Source organism: Lissotriton helveticus, chromosome 7 (genome assembly GCF_964261635.1).
Source record: "Lissotriton helveticus chromosome 7, aLisHel1.1, whole genome shotgun sequence".
Taxonomy (NCBI): domain Eukaryota; kingdom Metazoa; phylum Chordata; class Amphibia; order Caudata; family Salamandridae; genus Lissotriton; species Lissotriton helveticus.
This window is the reverse complement of record NC_136068.1, coordinates 1,289,527,895-1,289,552,079: the sequence shown is the minus strand read 5'-3', so window position 1 is coordinate 1,289,552,079 and position 24,185 is coordinate 1,289,527,895. Positions and strand designations below refer to the sequence as shown.

General features: G+C 45.3%; 1 protein-coding gene across 2 annotated transcripts in view; it reads right to left on the bottom strand.

Moving 5' to 3' along the window:
• Positions 1 to 24,185, bottom strand: part of MYO15B (myosin XVB) — an 810,836-nt gene that overhangs the window by 592,352 nt on the left and 194,299 nt on the right. For both annotated transcript variants that reach the window (XM_078654532.1, XM_078654533.1), the window contains exons 5-6: positions 15,935 to 16,030; positions 11,885 to 12,120 (exon numbers count right to left, since the gene is read on the bottom strand). In XM_078654532.1, the coding sequence (XP_078510658.1) occupies positions 11,885 to 12,120; positions 15,935 to 16,030 (332 nt within the window). The remainder of the gene's footprint in view (positions 1 to 11,884; positions 12,121 to 15,934; positions 16,031 to 24,185) is intronic.

Genomic DNA, 24,185 nt, shown 5'->3' with positions numbered 1-24,185 from the left:
ACATGGTAGAATTAAAAAGCACTGTTTAAGACTATAGAGATCGGGCAGAGCAGGCGTGTTACGTAGAACATACTCATCATGGAACTGGACGAATGTATCCAGTTTTCCACACACTCTTGTTGTAGTCAAGTTGCATGCAGTTGTCTAAAACATTTATAGGTCTAGGTGTAAAAATCATCACCCATACCATTTCGTTTCGTATAGTCATTTATAAGTTTAAAGGGCAATTTCAGTTTAAAGCGCTCCCTGCCACATACCACTAGTTGTGACAACGAGCACCTCTCGGCACTTTGTGCCCATTTCATTCAACTGTAATCATAGCCGGTTGTGTAAGCAGGCAGAAAGCCAGTTTTGCGTTGTGCCATACGGCGTATGTGGCCTAGGGAACTTATTTCTTTATGGGAAAAAGATGGATGCGGCACAACATTAACTGTGCGACATGCCAGTAGGTATACGTGAAAGAAGAAGCAGAAAATTGGTGAACATTTTCCCCTATGTCATCAACATGTGTTGTTACCAACTAGGGCAACATGGACCTCGGGGGAGGCTGCACCTAAAGTCACACTCTGTGGAGGGAAAGAAACAGAGTACAATCAGCCCAATTCTTTCCTCAGTAGTAATAAAAGTCCACTGATCTCTCCCATATGGGTTGCGACCTCCAGCAGGACCTCCTCCCTGATTTACCTCGTCCATCTGCCTTTATACCTACTGCGGTCCTGCTCGAAACCTAGCTATTGCTCTGACCCCAGCACTAACGGACTAAGAAGCAAGGCCAGCATCCCGGGGTTTGAGCGTCAGCGTGTGTATGCTGACGTCATGCAGTTCAGGCGACTTCTTTCATTGGACACTCCTGTCATGCCCCGAATTGGAAACCCGTCCAACTGTAAAATGAACCCACTACTGTCCTTCGGTCTCATGTTTGATTTCACAAGCGTATTATAAGGATAATATTACAAGTGTAGACGTGTGTAAAGAAAAATTTTGCTCAGCTGATTCAAAGTAGTGTGCACATATTCTTGTCATTTGGGTGCAGACAAACATTGAAAGATTTATGTACATTTTGGGGGTGCATTATATTCAATCATACTACTCACAGACTAGGTTGCTACTATGCGCTGCACCGGCGAAGGGAACTATGATGTTGATTCCACATATTGCGGAATTCATCATAACTAGCTTATGGAATATGGTCTTGTGTAGTGTATGTAGGGGTTACGAGCAAATCACAGAAGTAACTAATAAACTTCTTGTTGAAGCTGTAAAAATCGAATACATTGATATAGACATATTGCATCAAGACATGGTAGAATTAAAAAGCATTGATGAAGATAATGCAGAGCTGGCGCCGCAGGCGTGTGTCGTGCAACATGCTCATCATGCAACTAGAAACATGCATCTGGATTTCCACATACACGTGTTGTATTCAAGACGCATACCATTGTCTAAAACATTTATGGGTCTATGTGTAAAAATCACCACCAATACCATTTCAGTTTCCCTGTGATCCCACTCCAGAACTAAGAAAAAAGAACAAAAGTCAGAATCTAAAGGTGACATCCCGAAGCAAGAGTCAGACTTTCATGGCACCAAGAATCCCAGAATATCGTATTTCTATACACTCCCTAAGATTGATAAAAACCGGACACCACCACCGTGATTCCCAGTAGTTTTCTTACTTGAGCCACTTTCACAGTTTAGTGATTTTTTTCTGAAACCCTTGGTACAGGGCACCTCAACTTATTTGAAGGACACCAGTATTTGCTAAACCTACCCAACGAAGTTGACTTTGACCCGGAGAGCAATTTTATGGTGAGCTTTGACATAGAGAGTCTGTACACCAGCCTTCTGCAGGAGGAAACCATGACCGTCATCAGGGATGCCCTGGAATAGGATGTATGACGTTACAACGCATGCTTTTACCACGTATGCTGTTACAACGCAGTTTTTACAACGCAAACCTTTACAACACATAGCGCTTTGGGGTGCTGGATAGTGAATAGTTTAATTTACTATTCCAACTCCAGTCCCCGTGGATACTAAGGAAGGTGTTGGATAGTAAATTAAATCTATTCCCTATCCTAGAGCGCCCCCCAGCGCAATGCGTTGAAATGGTTTTCGTTGTAAAACCTGCGTTGTAAAAGCACTGCGTTGTAAAAGTTTCGTTGTAAAGGATGTTTCCCCCTGGAATACAATAGCCCACGCCGGTTCATAATGGAGTGTGCACATTTGGCCCTGATGGAGAATTTATTTGCGTTTAAAGGAACACTCTACTTACAGACAATTCGGAACATCAATAAGGAGCACAAATGCCCCGAGTGTGGCAGGACTTTGGGTTCAACTTTGAGAAAATACATATCTTGGGTACTAACAACCGCTACTGAGGAAGAATAAAACTATGGAAACTATGCATAGATGATATTCTGATCATCTGGGAGGGACAGACACAGTCACTGGACCCATTTTTGGAATGGATCGATGAACTCAACACTAATTTGTAATTTACACATACAGTAGATGGCAGAACAATCACTTTCCTGGAAGTAACGATATTTGCAGAGGATGGAAAACTACATACAAGAACTTACAATAAAGCAACGGGCAAGGCCACCTTACTAATATTTGACAGTTTCCACCCTGGAGCACTAAGGGAGAATCTACCCTATGGGCAATTTAAAGACTAAGGAGGAACTGCGGTAAAATTGAAGACTTCAATTCACAAGCAAAATCCCTTACAGAGAAGTTACTGGACCGAGAGTAGCCAGAGGAAATCATAAGGTCTACCCGGAAACGTGCATGCAATCAAAACAGGGTAGCCCTGTTAGAGGAACATATCAGAAGCGAGGCTGCCACTGCGATAACATGATTCACAACCTACAGTACAATTTCCAATCAAGTGACAAAAGCCATAAACAAGCATTGGCTCATACTAGAAACGGGGAAATTTAACTGGATGAAACCCCTGTTCTCTTTCAAGACAGCAAGCCATCTGAAGGACTGTCTAGTCTCCACACACCCCAAGAGATCCTCACAACAGAGGAACACTGTATTGAATAACTGGCGTCTACCTGATGTAGTGGGTCATTACGCTTGTGGCAATTGCAGCGTATGCCACTTGACTGCAACTACAAGGATGTTCAGTCTGGAACCAGGCAAGCTTTGCACTATAATAAAACATGACCTTTTCAGTTATGGTTCATAGGAATGACCAGCAGAAAAGTCAAAACCAGGATTTGCGAACATCGCAGCAATGTGAGATGCAAACAAAACACCACGAGGATGACGGACCATTTTCCAAAGGAAGGCCACACACAAAATGACATTCTCTGGGTTGTAATCGAACAACTGGAAGCTGGTCAGGACAACCTACTGGGTCGACTCTTTCAGAAAGAACAGTGAAGGATAAATCACTTGTCCATACAGAATACAGGGCTGAATGACGACATACCTTGGAACGCGTTCTCTGTGAGATACACAGGTCATCCCTCTCTACATCCAATGATCTGCAAGATTCATGTACAGGTCTTTCAGATACCTGACTCCCTGGGACAAGTATGAGTGTACAAGATTTATTGTACGGGCCCTTCGAAATCTTGCTACTTGGGACAGTAAAAGGCCCCAAGACCATATGAGTCTTTTTATGAATACCAGTACTCAGGGGTGACATCGCATAATACATGCCTTGAGATTAATGCTGACCCTAAAAGTATTGTTAATACATTTTTATTGCTTAACCCTGGGCCTTCTCTGATTTGCTCGTAACCCATAGATCCCCTATACAAACTACACTAGACCATATACCATAAGCTATATATGACTAATTCGGCATTATGTGGAAGCAACATTGTGGTTCCCTTCGCTGGGCCGAGCATAGTAGCAACATGGCCTGTGAGTTATATGATTGAATATAACGCATTCCCAAACGTACATAAAGCTTTCAATGTTTGTCTGGACCCAAGTGATCAGAATACGTGCATGCTACTTTGAATCAGCTGAGCAAAATGTTCCTTTACACACACGCCTGCACCTTAAATTTTATCCTTATAATACGCCTGTGAAATCTAACACAACACTGGAGGACAATAGTGGGTTAATTTACAGTTGGGGGGTTACCAATTAGGGACATGACAGAAGTGTCCAATGAGAGAAGCCGCTTGGCCGGCATGGCGTTGGCATACGCGCGCTAAAGCGCAAACCCTGGGATGCTGACCTCACTCCTTAGTCCACTCGGGCCGAGGTCTGAGCAATATCCAGATCCAAAGCAGGACCGCAGTAGGCATGAAGGCAGGCGGATGACCTTGACGAAATAAGTTGGTGAGGGGGAGGATGTCTCGCCTAGAGGTCGCAACCCGTCTGGGCGCAACCACAGACCTTAGAAGTTTTTTTGTATAAAACTGAGGAAAAAATTGGGCTGATGGTACTCTGTTTGATCACCTCTACAGAGGGCGACCATAGGCGCTGCCTACCCCTGGGATCCATTTTGCCCTAATTGGTGGCAACACGAGTACGTGACCTAGAGGCATGCATCTTTTTACCATGAAGAAATGAGTTAAGCGAGACCACGCATCCCTGTACACATCCACTGTATGGGGGTCAAGCAACACTGGTTTTCTGCCTGATGGCACTATAGGCTATGATTACAGTTGAATGAAATGGGCATAAAGTGCTGAGAGGTGCTCATTGTCACAACGAGTGGTATGTGGCAAATGAAAAGAGAGAGCACTTTAAAATGAAATTGCCCTTTAACATTATAAAGGACAATACAAACGAAAATGGTACGGGTGGTGGTATTTACACATAGACCCATACATGTTTTAGACAACTGCATGCATCTTGAATATAACACATGTGCATGGAAAACCAGATACATTTGTCCAGTTGCATCATGAGCATGTTGCACGACATGCACCTGCTACGCCTGCTCTGCATTATCTTCATCAGTGCTTTTTAATTCTACCACGTCTTGATGCATTATGTCTGTCTCACTTTACTGATACTCCAAGAAGTTTGGTGAAAATCTTAAGTCACGAATAAACCACCCCATATATGCATGCCTTAGTGTGTGTGCATTCACAATTTTGTTTATATTTTTACCTTAACACCTTGGTCCTGAAGAAAGCGACTGTGAATCAACCAGCACGCACCATTAGTTGAAACATGTCGACCAAACATCAGGATGTGAGAGACTACTAATTTCTCACTGCACATCCCCACCGTTTGTAACCCTACCCAAGGAGTCCATTTTTACAATTTATCCCTAAAGGGAGCATGTATGGAGGTAGGTTTAAAATTTCACTCATAAATTCACCTCATTACAATGAAAAAAATCAGCTCTGCTGTAATTAGGCGTTAAAACACACCTCAGATGCACTCAGCATCTTAGGTGGGAACCCGATGATGATGCATGCCACCAAATAGATTGGTGGGCCAGGGTTCCTTTAAAAAAACTAATGTTAGTTAATTGACATGAGTGACAGTTGAATGGTACGGTAGCAAGCTTGTTCTTTTTGTTGGACACATGAGGTAAGGGAAGTGGGACGGGCTTTCCTTTCCCTTCTCACTCTCGCTTTTGTTTAGAGAACTGAGGAAAAACGCCGCCATCATTGCATCACAGGACTGGTTAGTAGCCATGGTCCCTCCGGGTCTCAGACCCGGTTCTAATTAACACCTAACATTGAAAAGGGTCCCTATCAGGCCCTATACTCCTTAACCTTACAGACAAAAACAACAATCAATTTCTGAACAATGACTGTAAAACATGTGAAAGTAATTCAAGTCACCGATTTAGTTCCTGTTTATATTGCACATGTTTTACTTAATCTTTCATTCCCTAAAAACATTTACTACTTCTTGGATGTTGTGCTTCTGTAGATTTTTGTGAAGCATGTTACTCTTGTATAGTATGTACTTTGAACTTAGTTGTACCCATGTGTTCATAATGGACAATGATTTAGATTCCCTGAGTTGAGGCTGAAAGCAGTGGGAGGGCTGTCACTAGGTCAAAAAAGTATGCAGAATACATAGTGATCCAATCCTTGGCCGCTTGGAAGAGAGCACAGACATATGGTCACGTATGGCAGTTGCAAATGTGATTCAATGAAAACATGTGTGAAGAAGATGCACAGTTTTCAAAATATTGACAAAGTGAAAGTAAAGGAAAATGCAATGCTTACATACGAGTGGGTGCATTGTGTGTTTGATTGGTGGTGAAGTGAAGTAGATGCGAGGAAGTACATACAGGGAGAGTGAAAAGATGTTTTTGGGGATGAAAAAGTTCTCTGTATGGTAATGAACATGTACCCCTGCTCTGAGTGCCCAACTGTACCGTTGTCAGGGTCCCTAATGTTGATTTCTGTTTTCATAGGCAAACAAAGACCATGTGTGTGCACCATGATGTAGGCCTGGCTCATGGATTGCAGTCTTGTTGGACCGGGCGAGGCACCCAAAGCACTACTCTCATAGTGGTGGAAGGCTACTGCTTTCACCAAGAGTTAGGCAGCGCGTGTGCGGTGGTGGAAGCATTCTGTGCATTGATCAGTAGGAGTGAAGATGTATTTTTAAACCTGTGTCACTGGAGTAAGGCCAAATCTACAAAAGTCCCTCACACAAGCTACGTATCGGAGAAACACTGATACACTACTCCTGCCTACCACAGAAACACTATGGGAGGTAAGGAGCTACTTTAGTTCAATACACAATGTTCTATTCAAAACCAGTAACTCAACAATCCCCTTGGGGTCAAAAGCAAACAATAAAAAAAACGTCATAAGAGCTCTGAATGCACCATACACAATGGAAATGTAAATTAAAAATTATCACATTTTATTCATAAAAACAAGGTATAGCAATATACATTTAAAATTACACATGTATACAATTAATACAAAAAACCATAAAAAGTTGACACAGCATAAACACTACATGCCCCACAAAACAGTGCGTGAAATTGACGAATCAGCAGTCGGCAGTAGTGATTTGAATGTCTGCGCAAGCCGCTGGAGAACTGAAAGAATCGGCCTTTGAAAAAGCAATTAAGCGAAACGCTTCAGGCCGCATCACATGAGCTGCTCAGTCCAAGAGGCATCGCTGGTCCTAAAGTGCTTCCCAACCAGGTGGGCAACCTTTGGAGCATACATTTACACGCGGCAGCTCGGCCGCGGGGGAGCACTACCGCATTAACGTTTGCGGGCCGCCGAGTCGGGAATCTGCCCGGTTCATTGCGGAAGGACTGGCACCCGAAATAAAGACTTTCCAGCCCCTGTGGCCCATTCAGGGCATGCATCAGAGAACTGAAGTCTCCTGGCACCTATACAAGGTTGAATGAGCACAGCATAAACACTACATGCCCCACAAAACAGTGCGTGAAATTGACGAATCAGCAGTCGGCAGTAGTGATTTGAATGTCTGCGCAAGCCGCTGGAGAACTGAAAGAATCGCCCTTTGAAAAAGCAATTAAGCGGAACGCGTCAGGCCGCATCACATGAGCTGCTCAGTCCAAGCGGCATCGCTGGTCCTAAAGTGCTTCCCAACCAGGTGGGCAACCTTTGAAGCATACATTTACACGCGGCAGCTCGGCCGCGGGGGAGCACTACCGCATTAACGTTTGCGGGCCGCCGAGTCGGGAATCTGCCCGGTTCATTGCGGAAGGACTGGCACCCGAAATAAAGACTTTCCAGCCCCTGTGGCCCATTCAGGGCATGCATCAGAGAACTGAAGTCTCCTGGCACCTATACAAGGTTGAATGAGCACAGCAAAAGCACTACATGCCCCACAAAACAGTGCGTGAAATTGACGAATCAGCAGTCGGCAGTAGTGATTTGAATGTCTGTGCAAGCCGCTGGAGAACTGAAAGAATCGCCTTTGAAAAAGCAATTAAGCGAAACGCGTCAGGCCGCATCACATGAGCTGCTCAGTCCAAGAGGCATCGCTGGTCCTAAAGTGCTTCCCAACCAGGTGGGCAACCTTTGGAGCATACATTTACACGCGGCAGCTCGGCCGCGGGGGAGCACTACCGCATTAACGTTTGCGGGCCGCCGAGTCGGGAATCTGCCCGGTTCATTGCGGAAGGACTGGCACCCGAAATAAAGACTTTCCAGCCCCTGTGGCCCATTCAGGGCATGCATCAGAGAACTGAAGTCTCCTGGCACCTATACAAGGTTGAATGAGCACAGTATAAACACTACATGCCCCACAAAACAGTGCGTGAAATTTACGAATCAGCAGTCGGCAGTAGTGATTTGAATGTCTGCACAAGCCGCTGGAGAACTGAAAGAATCGGCCTTTGAAAAAGCAATTAAGCGAAACGCGTCAGGCCGCATCACATGAGCTGCTCAGTCCAAGAGGCATCGCTGGTCCTAAAGTGCTTCCCAACCAGGTGGGCAACCTTTGGAGCATACATTTATACGCGGCAGCTCGGCCGCGGGGGAGCACTACCGCATTAACGTTTGCGGGCCGCCGAGTCGGGAATCTGCCCGGTTCATTGCGGAAGGACTGGCACCCGAAATAAAGACTTTCCAGCCCCTGTGGCCCATTCAGGGCATGCATCAGAGAACTGAAGTCTCCTGGCACCTATACAAGGTTGAATGAGCACAGCATAAACACTACATGCCCCACAAAACAGTGCGTGAAATTGACGAATCAGCAGTCGGCAGTAGTGATTTGAATGTCTGCGCAAGCCGCTGGAGAACTGAAAGAATCGGCCTTTGAAAAAGCAATTAAGCGAAACGCGTCAGGCCGCATCACATGAGCTGCTCAGTCCAAGAGGCATCGCTGGTCCTAAAGTGCTTCCCAACCAGGTGGGCAACCTTTGGAGCATACATATATATATATATATATATATATATATATATATATATATATATATATATATATATATATATATATATATATATATATATATATATATATATATATATATATATATATATATATATATATATATATATATATGTATATATATAATACAATTATTTAAAAATATATTTTAAATTATATTATTTTTCATATTATTAGTAACTTTTACCCCACCAAAGTACAACGCTCTACCTACTGTTGCATTAAATATACTATTCCCACTCCAGTCTCTGCAACCGTATGAAAAGCATTGGACTTCGGAGGGGTTACATTTACCATTCCTACCTCAGTCTGTTAAACAGTAGGGAAAATGTTGGACTTCGAAGGGGTAACATTTACTATTCTCACTCCAATCTGTGCAACAGTAGGGAAAGTGTTGAAGCGTGGAGGGGTTAGATTTACTATTCCCACTCCAGTCTGTGCAACATTAGAGAAAGCGTTGGACTCCGGAGGGGTAAGATTTACTGTTTCCACTCCAGTCTGTTTAACAGTAGGGAAAGCACTGGCCTTTCAGAGGGGTTACATTTACTATTCCTACTCCAGTCTGTGCAACAGTAGGGAAAAAGGGTTGGACATTGGAGGGGTTAAATTTACTATTCTTAACAACAATATTATTTGACTGAAAAAATTATATTCTTGCCAACAATATTTCTGCATCACAATATTTTTGTATCACAATTTCGTTTTCCTGATATTTCCATCTCCTGATATTTACGACTCAATATTTTGTCTAAATACCCCCGCTAGGTGTCTGTGTGCTTGTGAGAAGTACAATACGTGAAAAAACAAGCATCATACTGTCCGTGCATGGTGAAAATGTGTGTTAGTAGAGGGTATGTTTGCATGTAGTACACAATGGCACAATACAGAAAGGCTACAGTAATGAGCAGTGCATACAGAATGAATGGTGTATCGACTGTATGTTATGTTGATTTGTATAGCACGGCTGATCACCTGGTAGCTGGAGTCGGTGCCTAGGCGTGGGCATGAGGGTGTAGGGAGTCAGCCGCTGGGAATTCTTTGAAGAGCCAGGTCTTCAGCTTTTTGCCAAATTCAAGAAGCAAAGAGGAGGCCCTGGTGTGTAGAGGGAGGTCATTGCAGGTTTTGAGTGCAATGTGGTAGAATACCAGACCTGCTGTTCACCTTTTGCAGATACAGAGAAGTGTTTGCAAGTGAGAGTGAGGATGAAGACAGGTATTTGGTGGGTTGGTAGAAGTCAAAGCGGTTGTTGAGGTATGTTGGGCCTGTGTTGTACAGTGCCTTGTATGCGTGTTTGTGGTGCACCATACATGGAGGTAATAGAGTTGGATAGTGTGTGTGTTGTGTACATACACTGAGTACAAGTGTGCCTGTAATGGTGCATTACAAGGAGGACCCTGTGTTTTATTTTGGGAGACCCAGACTGCATATCGAAGACATGAGGAGAAGAGAAACCTTTGCATTCCTAAAAGCTTGGTGGAACACAATGAAGAAAGTAAAGAGAGAGACTCCAACAGTGTACTTTAAAGAGTGCTCTTTGATTCAGTGAGAGATCACAAGAAAGGAGATGGAGCTGGTAAGGAAGTCATGAAGAGTAAGGCTGGGAGCATGGGATTAACTTTTTAAAGCACATATCATTGTGGCTGACATACAGGTGTGAACTCTAGTCACTCCTATGGCCTGTGTTGTGGAGCTATCAGCTTTGGAGTCTCTCTCGCTGTGACAGACAGCCTGTCAAAAGGAAAAAGAAGAAGAAGAATGTATACTTTAAAAGAAGCAGAACCCCAACATAAAACTTAAAAGGCTTAGAACCTAAATCACAATTGGTGTCTGGAGTAGACTATAAGAAGGGGAGGTTGAGACCCCAGAAATGTGCCATCTGCTGTGTGAGGAGGTGAATCTTTGCAAAACTTCTGCCTTTGACCAGGTTAGGGGGGCCAAGGCTTGCTAGTCTCCCTTCAGGGTGAGGGGGCATCCTCTAGGGAAATGAAGACCATCTCCTCTGAAGCATCAGCACCTGCCTGCTTGCTTGCCAAAACCAGTGTGAAAGAGTGGAGAGTTGGAGGTAGCCACGTCCAGTGGGGAGCCCTGTTAAGCAGACTCCCGGTGCAAGGTGAGAGGAGAAAGCTGCTGCTCCAAATGGGTTGTTGCCTGTGTGCAGAAACAGGCCAGTGACCGCCGTATGCTAGGAAAGGGCTGCCATGAAGATAGTAATGAGCTGTATGATGTGGGGGGAGATTGAAACCAGTACCACATTGTTGCGGTGACCTTGTATGCCAGGAGGGGCCACCATGGAAGTTATTGCTGTCGTCAAGTGCCAAGACCTATGTGGGCCTTAGCTGGGACACTGTATGCCAGGAGGATCCACTATGTTATAGACTGCCGTGCAGTGAGGACCAGCACCTTGTTTGCATGTACCGCTGCACCACGTATGCCAGGAGAGGCTGCCGGTACTGAGTGTGCTGTGAAGTTCGGGCCACCGAGCAGAGAAATTAAAGCTGCGACCTGTAGGTCAAAACAAGCGACTAGGAGTTTCACTGTTCAGAAGACATCCCAAATATTCCCCAAATGTTTTGCAGAGATTATAAGTTACTGGCACTGCTCTGTGAATGTTTGAGATGATCTGCAAAAGCCAGTGCCAGAAAATATAATCCAGCCACTCTGAATGGTTCTGTAGTCGGTGTCCCTGAAAAGGTCCCTAATAACGGGTCTAGAAGTAAAGCAAATAGACCAGAGGCAGAGAATGTAACTGCCCAGTCCTTCCACCATACCCATCCCACAGTCAATGTTTTGCCAAGCCCAGCATTAGCATGCTCTCACTTTTGGACATAAACCACCCAACAAGCACATAAGGGCCTTGAAGTTTAAGTCTTTGTGCAACATTTTAAAACGAATCCCCCACAAATAAATTTACTCAGAGGTCAGAATTAGCCATGTTACCCAAGGACGATAGAGGCCTTAACAAAGAGTCCCCAATTAACAGGAATCTAGCATTAACAGTGTGTATGCAATAATGACTAGGCGGCGTCACAAAGCCTAGCTAACCATTACTTACTTGAGAAGTGGCTTTTCCAAAGTGGGCGAGGGACTGATGCAGTCCAGCAGGGCAGCAGTAAGTAGCCAGGCACGCGGGGCCTGTCCCTCTACTGGATTCTGCCACGTCAGGGACACCAGCTGGCTAAGAACCTCATCACGAAGAGCAGGGTGGGCGAGAACCCGCTGAGCAATGTAGTTGCCCAGGGTTACCTCCTGCCAGTCTTGTAGCCGGGTGTCCCCCACAAAGCGAAGGATCTGAAAAGAAAATAGAGATATGAGGTGGCTGAGAGGGCTCAAAAGTGTTAAACAGAGGCCTGAGCAAAGAAAGAGCTATCCACATAAAACAGAGACCACAGGCGAGACAGAGACAGTCAGGCAAAGGAGAGCCCACAAGTTAGACAGAGCAAGCTAGACGCAGAAGAGATGGCCAACCACAAAAACAGGGCATACACATAAACCAGAGTGACCCAGACAACCGTGGGTGAGGTGAAGACAGTCAGGCAAAGGATAGACCATTAGACTGTCAGTGAGGCAGAGCTAGCCGGGTAAGCGAGACACCATAGGTAAAACAGTAAGCTGGGCAAAGCAGGGGCTGTGGGTGAGAGAGAGCTAGAGCTCTGGCAAACAGAGGCTGTCAGTGAGCCAGACCAGCCAATCAAACCAGAAACTACAGGCGAGACAGGGTCTTATGGACAGTTAGACCCTGTCTCACCTATAGTATCTGCTTTGATTGGCTGAGACTCAGCCAAATGGGCAAAGTAGAGAGTGTGGGTGAATTGAAGTCAGACAGGCAGCGTGAGCTTGTCAATACAAAAGCATCAGGTACGAGAGAGGCACCTTGGCAAAGCAGACACTTCATGAGAGACTGTCCTAGCCAAGAAAGTAAAGACAGTAAGTTTGAATGCTCCAGCCGGGCAAACAGGAGCCTGAATCTGAGAGAAACCCAGCTGGTCAAATCAGACAGAGCAGCTAAAAGAAGCCTGAAGGGTACAGCAGAAAATGTGGCAATGTCGCATCCGTGCAGAGCTGAACCACTGAAGAGCCTCAGTCTCTGGAGAGTGGTAGACTCTGGGGAGACCCCGCTACTGCTGATACTGAGCCACCGAAGGGTCAAAGGGTCGTATTTAGAGTTGGGGAGATATGGAAAACCAGCCAAAAAGTGGTGGATGTTCCATCCGCTGTGGTTAGGTGCCATCAATCCTAAGTCATTGGGCGGGACATCTGGCACTTTTTGGCAGTCTCCCATAGGCCCAGTTATAAGTACGTCCCAAAGTCTGGGTCGCCCAACAATCAAAAATGAGTCCCAGTCACTGGAAAGCGGTACTACCAAGTCTGCTCTTTGTTAATTATGAAGCTACTAATGTGGGGTTCCTACTTCTAAACATTCCGTGGCCAGATCAATAGTCTTTTATTTCCATATTTTACCTAAAGGCCAGCACACCCCTTTCGGATAGACCTGCAGCCCACTCAACCACAAGAAAATGTAAGTGCTGCTATTTCCAAGAGGAATGTTCCAAAGAAATCGGCAAGGCCCGAAGAGCAATCGATAACTTTTTTAACATTAAAGTGGGCTTTGAATTCTGACCCTAGAAAGGACACACAAGTATATCAGACTTCACTAACTATTTCTATCAATAAGGTTGTACATCCTGATCATGTTTTCTCGTTTGGCTTTTCTATTCCTGTTCCCAGCAACCGAACAACTTGGAGGATGAGCTTGTTGGTCTATTGTTATGAATTGTAGGCCATTATCTCTTTATATTTATAAATAGATCACCCATTGCCCCTATAAATCCTGGCTCTTCTTTTATGAGATAACAATATAGGGCCGGATGTATCAAGGCTTTTTGAGTTCGCAAACGGGCCGATTCACAAACGCAAAAAATGCTTTGCGGACGTAGCAAAGCATATTTTGAGATGCTGTAACATCTTACCGAATCACAAAAAGGGATTGCGATTCGCTATTAGGAAGGGGTGTGTTTAGGGCGTCTCTTTCTAATACCAAATCGCATTCGTATGTATGAATGTTTTGCGACCGAAATGCGGTCGGATAACATTCACATTTTACTACCTACTTCAAGTAGGTAGTAACCCATTCGCAAATGGGAAGGGGTCCCTACGGGATGAAAAACGTTTTTTTTTGTTTTTTTACGCATCCCGTTTTTCTTTAAGGAAAACGGGCTGCATTTAAAAAAACAAAGAATTGCTTTATTTAAAAGCAATCACAGTCATGGTGGTCTGCTGAGCCCAGCAGGCCACCATCCCTGTGATTTTTGCGATTCGTAGGGAGTCGCGAATTGCGACCCACCACATTAATATTCATGAGGTAGGTCATTTGCTATCCCATAGGAATCCCAGAAAGTGTTAAACACACTTTCTGCATTCCGTTTTGCGATTTCTTAATTGCGAATCGCAAAGAATCGCAATTAGGAAATCGCAAAACAGGGCCTTGATAAATCAGGCTCTAAGATCCTTGGGCCAGATGTACGACCCATCATTTTGCGAGTCACAAATTGCATCGCATTTGCGACTCGCAATTTGCGGCTCGCAAATTGGGATGCACAACAGTGTCTGAAACACTGTTTGCGATTCCCAATGGGGTCTCAAATTGCATTCCTCATGCATATTAATGAGGCAGTCGCAATTTGCGACCCCATTCAGAATGGCTAGCACTCCCAGGGATGGTGGCCTGCTGGGGTCAGCAGACCACCATGTCTGGGACTGCTTTTAAATAAAGCGTTTTTTTTTATGCAGCACGTTTAAAGGGTGCTCTTTGGTTCAGTACTTTAGAGGAAATTGTCTTTTTTATAAAATTAATTGTGCATGCGTTCCTAAAGGGGAAGGGGTCCCCTTCCAGTTTGCTATTAGGAAGGGACACCCTTGGAACGCCCCTTCCTAAGAGCGAGTCGCTAACCCTATTTTGCAAGTCACAAATTAATTAGCGACTCGCAAAATAGGGTGGGTACACGGGCCACATGCTTTTTGCGGTCGCAAATGGGCAAAAAGCTCTTTGCGACTGCAAAAAGCAGTCGTACATCTGACCCCTTGTTCTCTTTCAGCTGTCCAAAGTAACTTATCCAGACACTGCACTGCCCTCTGGCACCACTTCCTTTACATATTTCTTTTTAAAAGGAGGAATTAAAATACTTTTTCAGACAGGAACCTATCTCTTCTAATTGAGGACTGGGACACAGAAAATGTATTTTGATAAATAATGTTCAAAAATATTTTTGAAAATAGATACTTCTTTTAGGAAATAGAGTTACGGCGACCCGCACATAGATGAAACTAGCATGCTGGAGTTGACCCCTTCAGACTGTCTTAATTCTTAAAACAAGGGCGTCCATAACTCTAGGAGGGTCGCTTCCATGCTAAATATTCTGGGTACCAGCTTAAGATATATTTACTTACAATTAAGGTTACAAATTGGACACTTACTTGAATGTTTTAAATGTATCCTTACCAGGCCCTAATGAAAGTTAGGTGGCCGGAATTACGTTTACTGAAATGGGGAATAACTGTTTCGGCAAGGAATTCTGCATGGCATTCCCTATTCCGAGAGGTTTCACTCTCTGTGAAGGGTGACTTGTAGGGTAGGAGAGGGAAAGGGAAGAATAGTTTAGGTAGGGGAGAGCACTGCAAGCTCCCACCATGCCAAAGAAAACCTTTGTAAAGTACAGGGGGGGAGGCTTGGCTGCTCATGAGAGGAACGCCTCAGGTGATTTTACCAGCAGGAATGTGGGAACATTAGGCCAGTCTTGATCTTGCGGAGCAGAAACCCGTTCCACTTGAGTGATAATCAGAGACCTTACCTGCAACTTAGTGGAAGGACATTTGCATGTTTTTAAAAAATAGCTTTCTGTATTCCAGCCTAATCCTGTGGCATAGATGCACTGCTGCATGCGGGTTTTAGTTTCAGATCTACATGTAACTGACTTGACAGCTGTAGAATTGACAAAAAAGAACCTACCTGCCAGGTGCACCTACCTGCTCACCTCTACCGAAAGGTGTTAGTGCTAGCCTCCGATAGCTGTCCTCTCAGTGCTAGATCAGAGAATCACCCACTCACCAACTTGTAGATCTCCAGCGCGTGCTGGCGCTCCTCCACTGGCAGGCGCGTCAGGGGCTGCTGAAGAAGCTGTCCCAGCTCGGGTAGATTGGCTGCCTAGAGGGAGAGGAGAGCATGAGTGGCATGTTGACTGGAGTGTCCCTGGTCCTGCAAGTTAATAGAGGTACTACTAAAACCAACAAGGTTGGTTACTAGCCACATATAGCAAATACCTTACATACATACATACATATGACGACCTGTAGATCTCATAACCTGTACACTGTACATATCATCATAATATCCATCAGCCACATTTACCCACAACGTTCTCCTTTTACTTAGGCCCAGGGCATCTCTTCAAATACCACCTATTGGCCACACACTGCTCTCTCCAATCTCTTCAGTCAACAATTATAGGAAATGTGCCTTTTATGCATAGTAACCCTAGATTTTGTAATGTTTTCTGGACCCTTTTTTGCTCGCTTTAGATCTCTGTGCACTCTACCACTGCTAAACAGTAGTAACGTGCCTGTGCTTCCCCTACAAATCATATACTGTACATTGGAACTCCCTATTTGGCCTATTTAACTTTCCTGTAAGTCCATTGTAAAGGCTGCCTTACCTATGACTAATGACGTGGAAAGTTAAATGTCATATCTGGGCAGCCCTGTGTATTTACAAACAAACCCACACATATTACCACAAATGTATATATACCAAGAGCACTGTGCTCTGACTAGGCTGCAGTTTAAATTAAGTGATATGCCACATAGTAGAGAAAACTACCTCTTCCTTGTAGAAAAAACCTATTTTCATATAGTCATAAGTCACCCCTAAAGTCTGCGTAGTAAGCCCTTAGGAGCAGAGTGCTACTATATAAAAATATGGCACACTACATTTTGAAGTTAGTGTGCCCAACAGTAAAAATAAATGGCAAACGCTATTTCAATTGATGGGCCTGATTAGACCTTTCTCTAATAGGCCTAAGTCGTATTAAAATCTTTACTTTGCACCTCCGCTCAGGAAAGGACTAGAAAAATGCATCAAAGTAATTTTGTGCTTAGTTTTTAAAATCTGACTTAATGGTGAAGTCAAATTTGTGATACTTTAAGCAGAAAAGTAATTTGATAAAATATTTACTTTAGGATGCCCTAGACAGAAATGGCTTAAGGCCAGTTCTGCCACTCATGTCACCTCCAGAGCTCAAATACACAACCTTGGAAGGGATATATAACGGCCCGTTCAGAGGACAGTAGCTTGCCTCTGGGTCCAGGAAAAGCCAATGGGCAGGGGCGTAACACAGGCCCCCGCAGCCCCCACGGTGCGGGGGTGCCCGAGCTGCACGGGCCCCCTCAGCACTGTACTCAGGCCTGATAGCTCAATATTAAATACAGAGTGGGGGGCCCTTCATGTTCCCTGAAGGGGGCCTCCTCAACTTTCGTTATGCCAGTGCCAATGGGTATTAAATGCAGACCACTTAGCAGAGATTAGCTATTTGGGAGTGGACAGGAGTAGTTGGCAGAACAAACTGCAGCTTCAGCAATAACTCTTTGGACTTGCAGATGCCAGGGAGAGCTTCTCCTTTTCCTTCTCAGATTTTCCCAGACAATTAGGCTCCAGCAACAACAGGAGGAAAACCAGCCTTGATCCTGTAGAGCAGGGCAGTGGTCAAGAAGCTGAAGACAGGCCTACCTGGTGGCAGCTGGGTCTCGTCATTTTGAAACAGGGGCTCTTGGGTAATTTTACAATAAGACCAAGAGGAAGTGCTACAAAAGGAGATGGGGGACTGCAAGAAAAACGATTGGATTGGGGGATAGAATCCCTCCAATCACTGGTTAGTGAACAAGATAAATCTGGCACCTCCACCACCACCTACTCAGAATATTCCAGAGTCTGGGAAGACCACATCTAAAGAAGAAGGCCCTGTATCTAGAAATGCACGATTTAAATTAATTAACTACTATGTGCTGCATAGGGCATATTTAACGCCGGTTCGCATCAGGAGGTACTTTGGTGCGGACTCTGCGGCCTGCCCGAGGTGCGGAGAGAGAGAGGTGCACATACTACTTATGTTCTGGAGCTACCCACCACTGCAAACTTTCTGGGGGGAAATTAGACAAGTATAGGTGACCTGAATGACAAAGAACTTCCATAGACCCTAGAACATTACATCTTAGGGTGGTTCCCTCACACAGCCAAAAATAAGGTGACGGGAAAGTTTCAAGACCTCGCTTATATTTTAGCCAAGCGGGAGATAGCCAGGAACTGGAAAGCGCTGGGGGGGGCCGAGACTCGTCACTTGGAGAAAGGAGCTTGAAAGTTGAAAGGATTTGTAAAGCGCTCTGTTACCAAGCGGTTTCCTGGCGCTGAAGGATTGACAAACGGGGAAGTGGGAAGCACCAGGAAATTACTGCAAAGAGAAGGCTTTGGCAAACAGATGGGTTTTAAGTGCTTTACGAAAGTGCAGATATATAGTGATAGACCTGATGGTCAGAGGAAGACTGTTCCAGAGACAGGGGGCAAGGGTGGAGAACCTAGTGCCGCCCACTCTGGACTTTCGAAAGCGGGGGACACTGAGGAGCGCCTGGGTTGAAGAGCGGAGGTTGCGAGAAGGGAGGTAGGGGGTAATCATGGAGTTTATGTAGGCTGGGGCTGTACGGGCACGGGCCATGAAGACCATACAGCCCATTTTGAAGAGAGTTCTTTGTAAGATGGGAAGCCAATGAAGGGACTTTAGTAAAGGAGTGATGTGGTGGAACTTGGGGAGCCGGTAGAGGAGACGGGCGGCCTGATTCTGGATGGACTGGAGGCGCCGCAGTTCGTAGGCAGGGATGCCCACGTACAGGCAGTTCCCGTAGTCCAAACGGGAAAGAATCATTGCCAGGACAATAAGTTTAAGGGCATCAAGGGGAAAAAAAGGGAAATCTTGCGGTTAATTCTGAGGGACAAAAAACAGGATGAAACAACAGAACTAATATGAGGTCGCATGGAGAGGTCTTGGCTAATTTTGATTCCCAAAGTTTTAACTGAGGCGGAGGGAACCGGGGAGGGTCGAAAGTGGAAGGCCAGAAGGCGGGGGACCAGGGACTGGTGGGATCGCCAGTTAGGACCAACTCCGTTTTGTCCGGGTTAAGTTTGAGATGATTTTGATTCATCCAGTCAGAAATAAAGATGAGTGTGGTTTGAAATTTAAGAATAGAATCTGGGGAAGAAGAGAGATCAAAAACAAGCTGGAGATCATGCGCATAATTAAATACGGAGACCTACTTGTTAAGCAGAGAAACAATGAGGGGGTGGATGTAAAGATTAAAAAGAAGAGGGGAGAGGGAAGAACCTTGGGGGACCCCACAGGGCACCGAGCGGGTGGGGGCGGTAAAGCCCGAGAGTTGGACCGCCTGCGTCCGGCCTTGGAGAAATGAGGAGAGCCACGTGAGAGCGGTCCCACGGATGCCCGCTGCTCTGACACGATCGAGAAGGATGGAATGGTCGACCGTGTCAAAAGCAGCGGACAGATCAAGAAGCACCAAGGCTTGGGGGGAGTTGGAATCTGCCTTGCTCTTCAGCTCGTCCAGGACAGAAAGGACCACAGATTCTGTAGAATGGGCCGGACGGAAGCCCGCTTGGTGGGAGGCCAATAGATGGTTGTCTTCGATGTAAGACGAGAGACAGGAAGTAAAATGGCTCTCCAGAATCTTGCCGAAGTAAGGAAGCAAGGATATGGGCCTAAAATTGGCAGGGAGAGTGGGGTCCGTACCAGGTTTTTTTAGAATGGGGATAACTGTAGCTGATTTGAAAGAAGCCGGGACTACGCCCTGAGAGATGGACGCATTGAGAAGGAGCAGAGGAGGGTCAGGGCAGCCAGAAAACAGCTCCCTTAAGATATGTGCCGGACCACAATCGGCGGGGGAGCCGGACTTGACCTTTCTGAGAAGAGCAAGGAAGGAATCCATGGAGATAGGTGAGAGACGGTCAAGGAAAGGGAACGGTGGGGGGGAGGGCGAAGGGGGAAGGGGAGAGGATGACAGAGGGATGTTTCGTTTGATATTGGCGATTTTTTCAAGGAAAAAATCATTGAGAGAATGGCAGAGTGCTTGGGAAGGGACAGGATATTGATTAGCTCTGTCGGATGCAGCTAAGTTGTGGACAATGGAGAAAATCTCCTTGGGTTTATTAGCCGCTAAAATGATGTTCCCGGTGAAGTATTCCGTTTTGGCTAAAAGGATAGCTTTCTTATAGTTGTGGAGAAGGAGCCTATGTCGAGCTCTCAGGGAGGGGCAATAATTGCGTCTCCACTGGCGCTCTGACTGTCTAAGAGCCAGTTTAAGAGTTTTGAGGTCACTGGAAAACCACTTATTAGCTTCATGGAGGCGACAGGACCTGACCCTCCTGAGGGGAGCGACCCGATCGCAAGAAGTGGACAGCCAGTAGTTGACGGCGTCCACTTGGAGGTCAAGGGAAAGGTCGGATAGGTCGGGGGAAGAGGTCGCCAAGGAGGAACAGAGAGTATTAAGGTCCACTGGATTCCAGTTCCGGGCTGAGACGTTCTTAGGCAGGGGGAGCTATAGCTCCAAAATCAATCGAAAAGGAAATAAGCGAATGGTCCGACCAGATACAAGGAAGGATAATAGGAGAGAGGATGGTCCGACTGACTGACCAAATCTGGTCGAGAATGTGGCCATGCACGTGGGTGGGGGCGTGAATATGAGAAACAAAATTGAGACAGCGGAGGGTGTCCGAGAAGTCTTTGGATGTCTGATCTTCCCTAGGGTCTCCAGGCCAATAATTGAAATCACTCAAAAGGAGAACTGAGGAATTGTTGATCACAAGGGTGGCCAAAAGTTCCTGTAAATCTGGCACTAAGTGAGACATAGTTTGAGGGGGACGGTATACAAGGACAACAGTAAGAGGAACCAAGAGATTGACCGAACGGAGAGGGGCTGGAACTGGAGATTAGACCGGATAATCATAGCCACGCCACCACCGACTTTCCCGTCGGGGCGGTCGGCACGGAGGGCATAGTAGGAGTCGGGAGATAGGTGACATCACGGCTGCGCGCGTCCGCTTCGCGGACGGGAGGGAGATGTCATGATATGCTGGCCAAAGGTGGGAGTGGCCGAGAGACTGCACCGGCAACCCCAGAGTACCCTCAAGATGGCGTCGGAACTCGCCGGTCCCCGCTACAGCACCTTAATCGGCTGTGCGGAGGAACGATCAGCGAGGGGAAGGCAGTAGCGCTCAGTGGGTGCAAGGCAAGGCGAAAGTTAAAAGCATAAACACACGCAGATTACACAAACAAATATTTTTTTAAATAGCAGATTATCAGTGCTCCCGGCTTCCGAAAGATGGGCAGGGGCGAAAGGGAGACTGCTACTTCGAGAGGCCAGCCGGGGAATAGGTAAGATGGAGAGGGCCAGGGCTTGGGAGGACCTCGTGGGAGAACTAGTGGCAGCTGACACAGACGCTCTCAGCAAGGCGGGTACCCCGAGAGCAGCTGAACCAGACCCAGCCGGCAAGCAAGAGGGACAACCGGCTTTACACTGCTAGAGGATACAGTAAGTTAGCACACGGTTCATAGAGACCTCGCACCTGACCACCTCTCACCATGTACTTACCAAACTTCACTTACTAGCAAGCAACTCAAGAGGGGAAGGGAGATAGTTCTGTCGATAAAGGGTTACTGACGATGGCACACTAAAGAATGATACAGACAAGAAATGTACACCAGGACTCCGCTAAAAATGTACGACTGAATGTATGTATTAACAAAATACAATTGCCAATAAAATATGTTTTAAAAAAAATAAAGACGAAGGCCCTGCAGGAAGAAGACTTCTGACTCCTACTGCAAGAAGAGGAAAGACCTGACACACGGACTCAAGGACACACAGACTCAAGAACCACTGACTCCAAGATAACCCAGTTGACTAAAGAGAACTAAAACGTTTAGGAGACCTGGCTGGAGGAAGATATGGTGACCCAAAGCCTGAACTGAGGAACTAGGGGGTGCAAGACTAAACATACCAAGCTTTCCCAGCAGCTGGAGACTAAGGGCCATATGTAGGTAAATACTATTTACCGATTCTAAAATATCGAATTTTACCGATTCGGTATTTCAGAATCGGTAAATGGTATGTAGGTAATGATTCGGTAATTTTTACCAAATCGGTAAAATTCGGTAAATACTGATTCGGTATTTACCGATTCAGTATTCCCCATTCATTCCTATGGGCCTGGAGGCCCATAGGAATGAATGAGAATTCGGTAATAGGGGAAAGACTTATAAGGGTGGCAGGGTGTCACATTGACACCCTGTTGCACCCCTGAATAATGCATGGGTGCACATGTGGAACACATACATGCCCTAAGGGCATGTATGCCTGCCACATGGCACTTGTGGAAAAGCACAAATTTGCTTTATCCCAGGTTTTCGTTATTTACCACCAACTTGTAGTTGGTGGTAAATAACGAATCCTTAAATGAAGAATGCACTCACTTGAGTGCTCCTTACATTAAGGATTCGGTAATTTACCAAATCGGTATTTAAGAATTCGGTAATTTACCGATTCCTTAAATTACCGATTCGGTAAATTACCGAATCCTTAAATTTGGCCCCTACATCACAAATGCCTAATACCGATCGGTAACGGCCGAAATTCGGTAATTTCGGCCGTTACTGACCGGTATTGGGCTACCTACATCTGGCCCTATGTCTGAAGGTTAAACTTTTGACCGGGACAACCTGCTGAGTGTATCCAACCTCTTTTCCATCGGAATTAGCCTCAAATTGCACCCAGAACCCGGTCAACTGCAAACTGTTCTTTTTCCATACTATTCGACATTTTCTAGTTGATTTTTGCCTTAAAGTTAAAAAATCCATATATCTGGTTCCCCCTAACGTATTCTGATGATCTTGTTGTGTTTTTGGTTCTTAAAACGTTTCCATATTTTTTTAATTGGCTTGGGAATTTTGTTGTGTTGTTTGATGTTTTTCAGTTTGAAATTGTTGGTACTGCTTGAAATTAGCACATACGTCTCTGCTGCTTTTGGCATAGGCACATGGAGTTAAGCAGATGTGGATTCTGTCCAACCCCAGGTTTGATCTAACCAGAGTAGGGTTATTGAGCTGATTGTGGTACCCCCTCCCAGATTAATAATACAATGTCTGAAAACAATCATTGTACACCCTGAACTTTTCTTGAAGAGTCCTTGGATTTGGACATTTGGCTAGATACTGACTAGGATATTTATTTAGGTTTTTGTAACATGCTAGTAGCCATCTTGCAATAAATATAAAGTGATAAAATTACGCTTCAAGTAAAAAAGTGAATAACAGGGTTCTGAGTGATATCCTAGACAACTCGAGTGCCATTCTCTTTGTCTAATTGAGGTTTCTCAGAATCCCTCTGTGAAAAATATTCCTGTAAATTATTATTACCCATCTATTCTACATATATTAGTCTCTTATTATTCTGACAGACATTCAGAGTAGGAGTTGCCGCAGATACATCAGGTTCCAGTCCTAGCAGTCTATCAGAGGAACATGTGAAAGATGAATGGCTCAGCTCCAGTCGGGGGAGGAAATAAGATTAAAATGAGTTGCAGTACCATCTAGGATATCTACCATCGTCTTGTACATAGCAAGACGAGTATTTATTTTACTCTGCTCTCAATGTATTTATATTGGAAAGGAGAGATGCTGTGCTAAACTCTTTGGCTTGAAGAATGTTCCTTCAACATCGGGGAGTGGCGGGGAGTGCTCTGACACTTTCAGACTAAATACAAAGGCTTGATTCTCTTACTTATTTGAGCGCCTTACTGTGATGGTGGTACCTAAAAGTTCCAACTCATACTCTATTGGAGAAAGGAGAAGCAAACACTGGTCCAGGTGGCCCCTATTTCTCCTAACCTCTACAATCGGCCACCTCTGCATGTAGGGGCTGGTGAAGACCACTGCCTTGTGTACGAAGGAGCCATCTAGAACTTTTGGCGATGTCTCTACAGTAAAGAGACAAAAGTGATGATCTAAAACTGCTGCCTGTGTTATATCCCTAACCCATAGACTCTATTCTTGCTCACACTCCATACAGGGGACACTGAGGGTAGCTGGCCTTGTTCTGCCCCTCCCTCCTACACCTGGCTAGTTCACAATTCTCTCCACACATAGAGTGGTGGAGAGAACTGAAGGGCAGCCATCATTGCACAACATTTGAATCTATCAGAGAGGACTGGAATCCCTAAAGAAAGGACCAGACCACAGCTATGCTAAGTG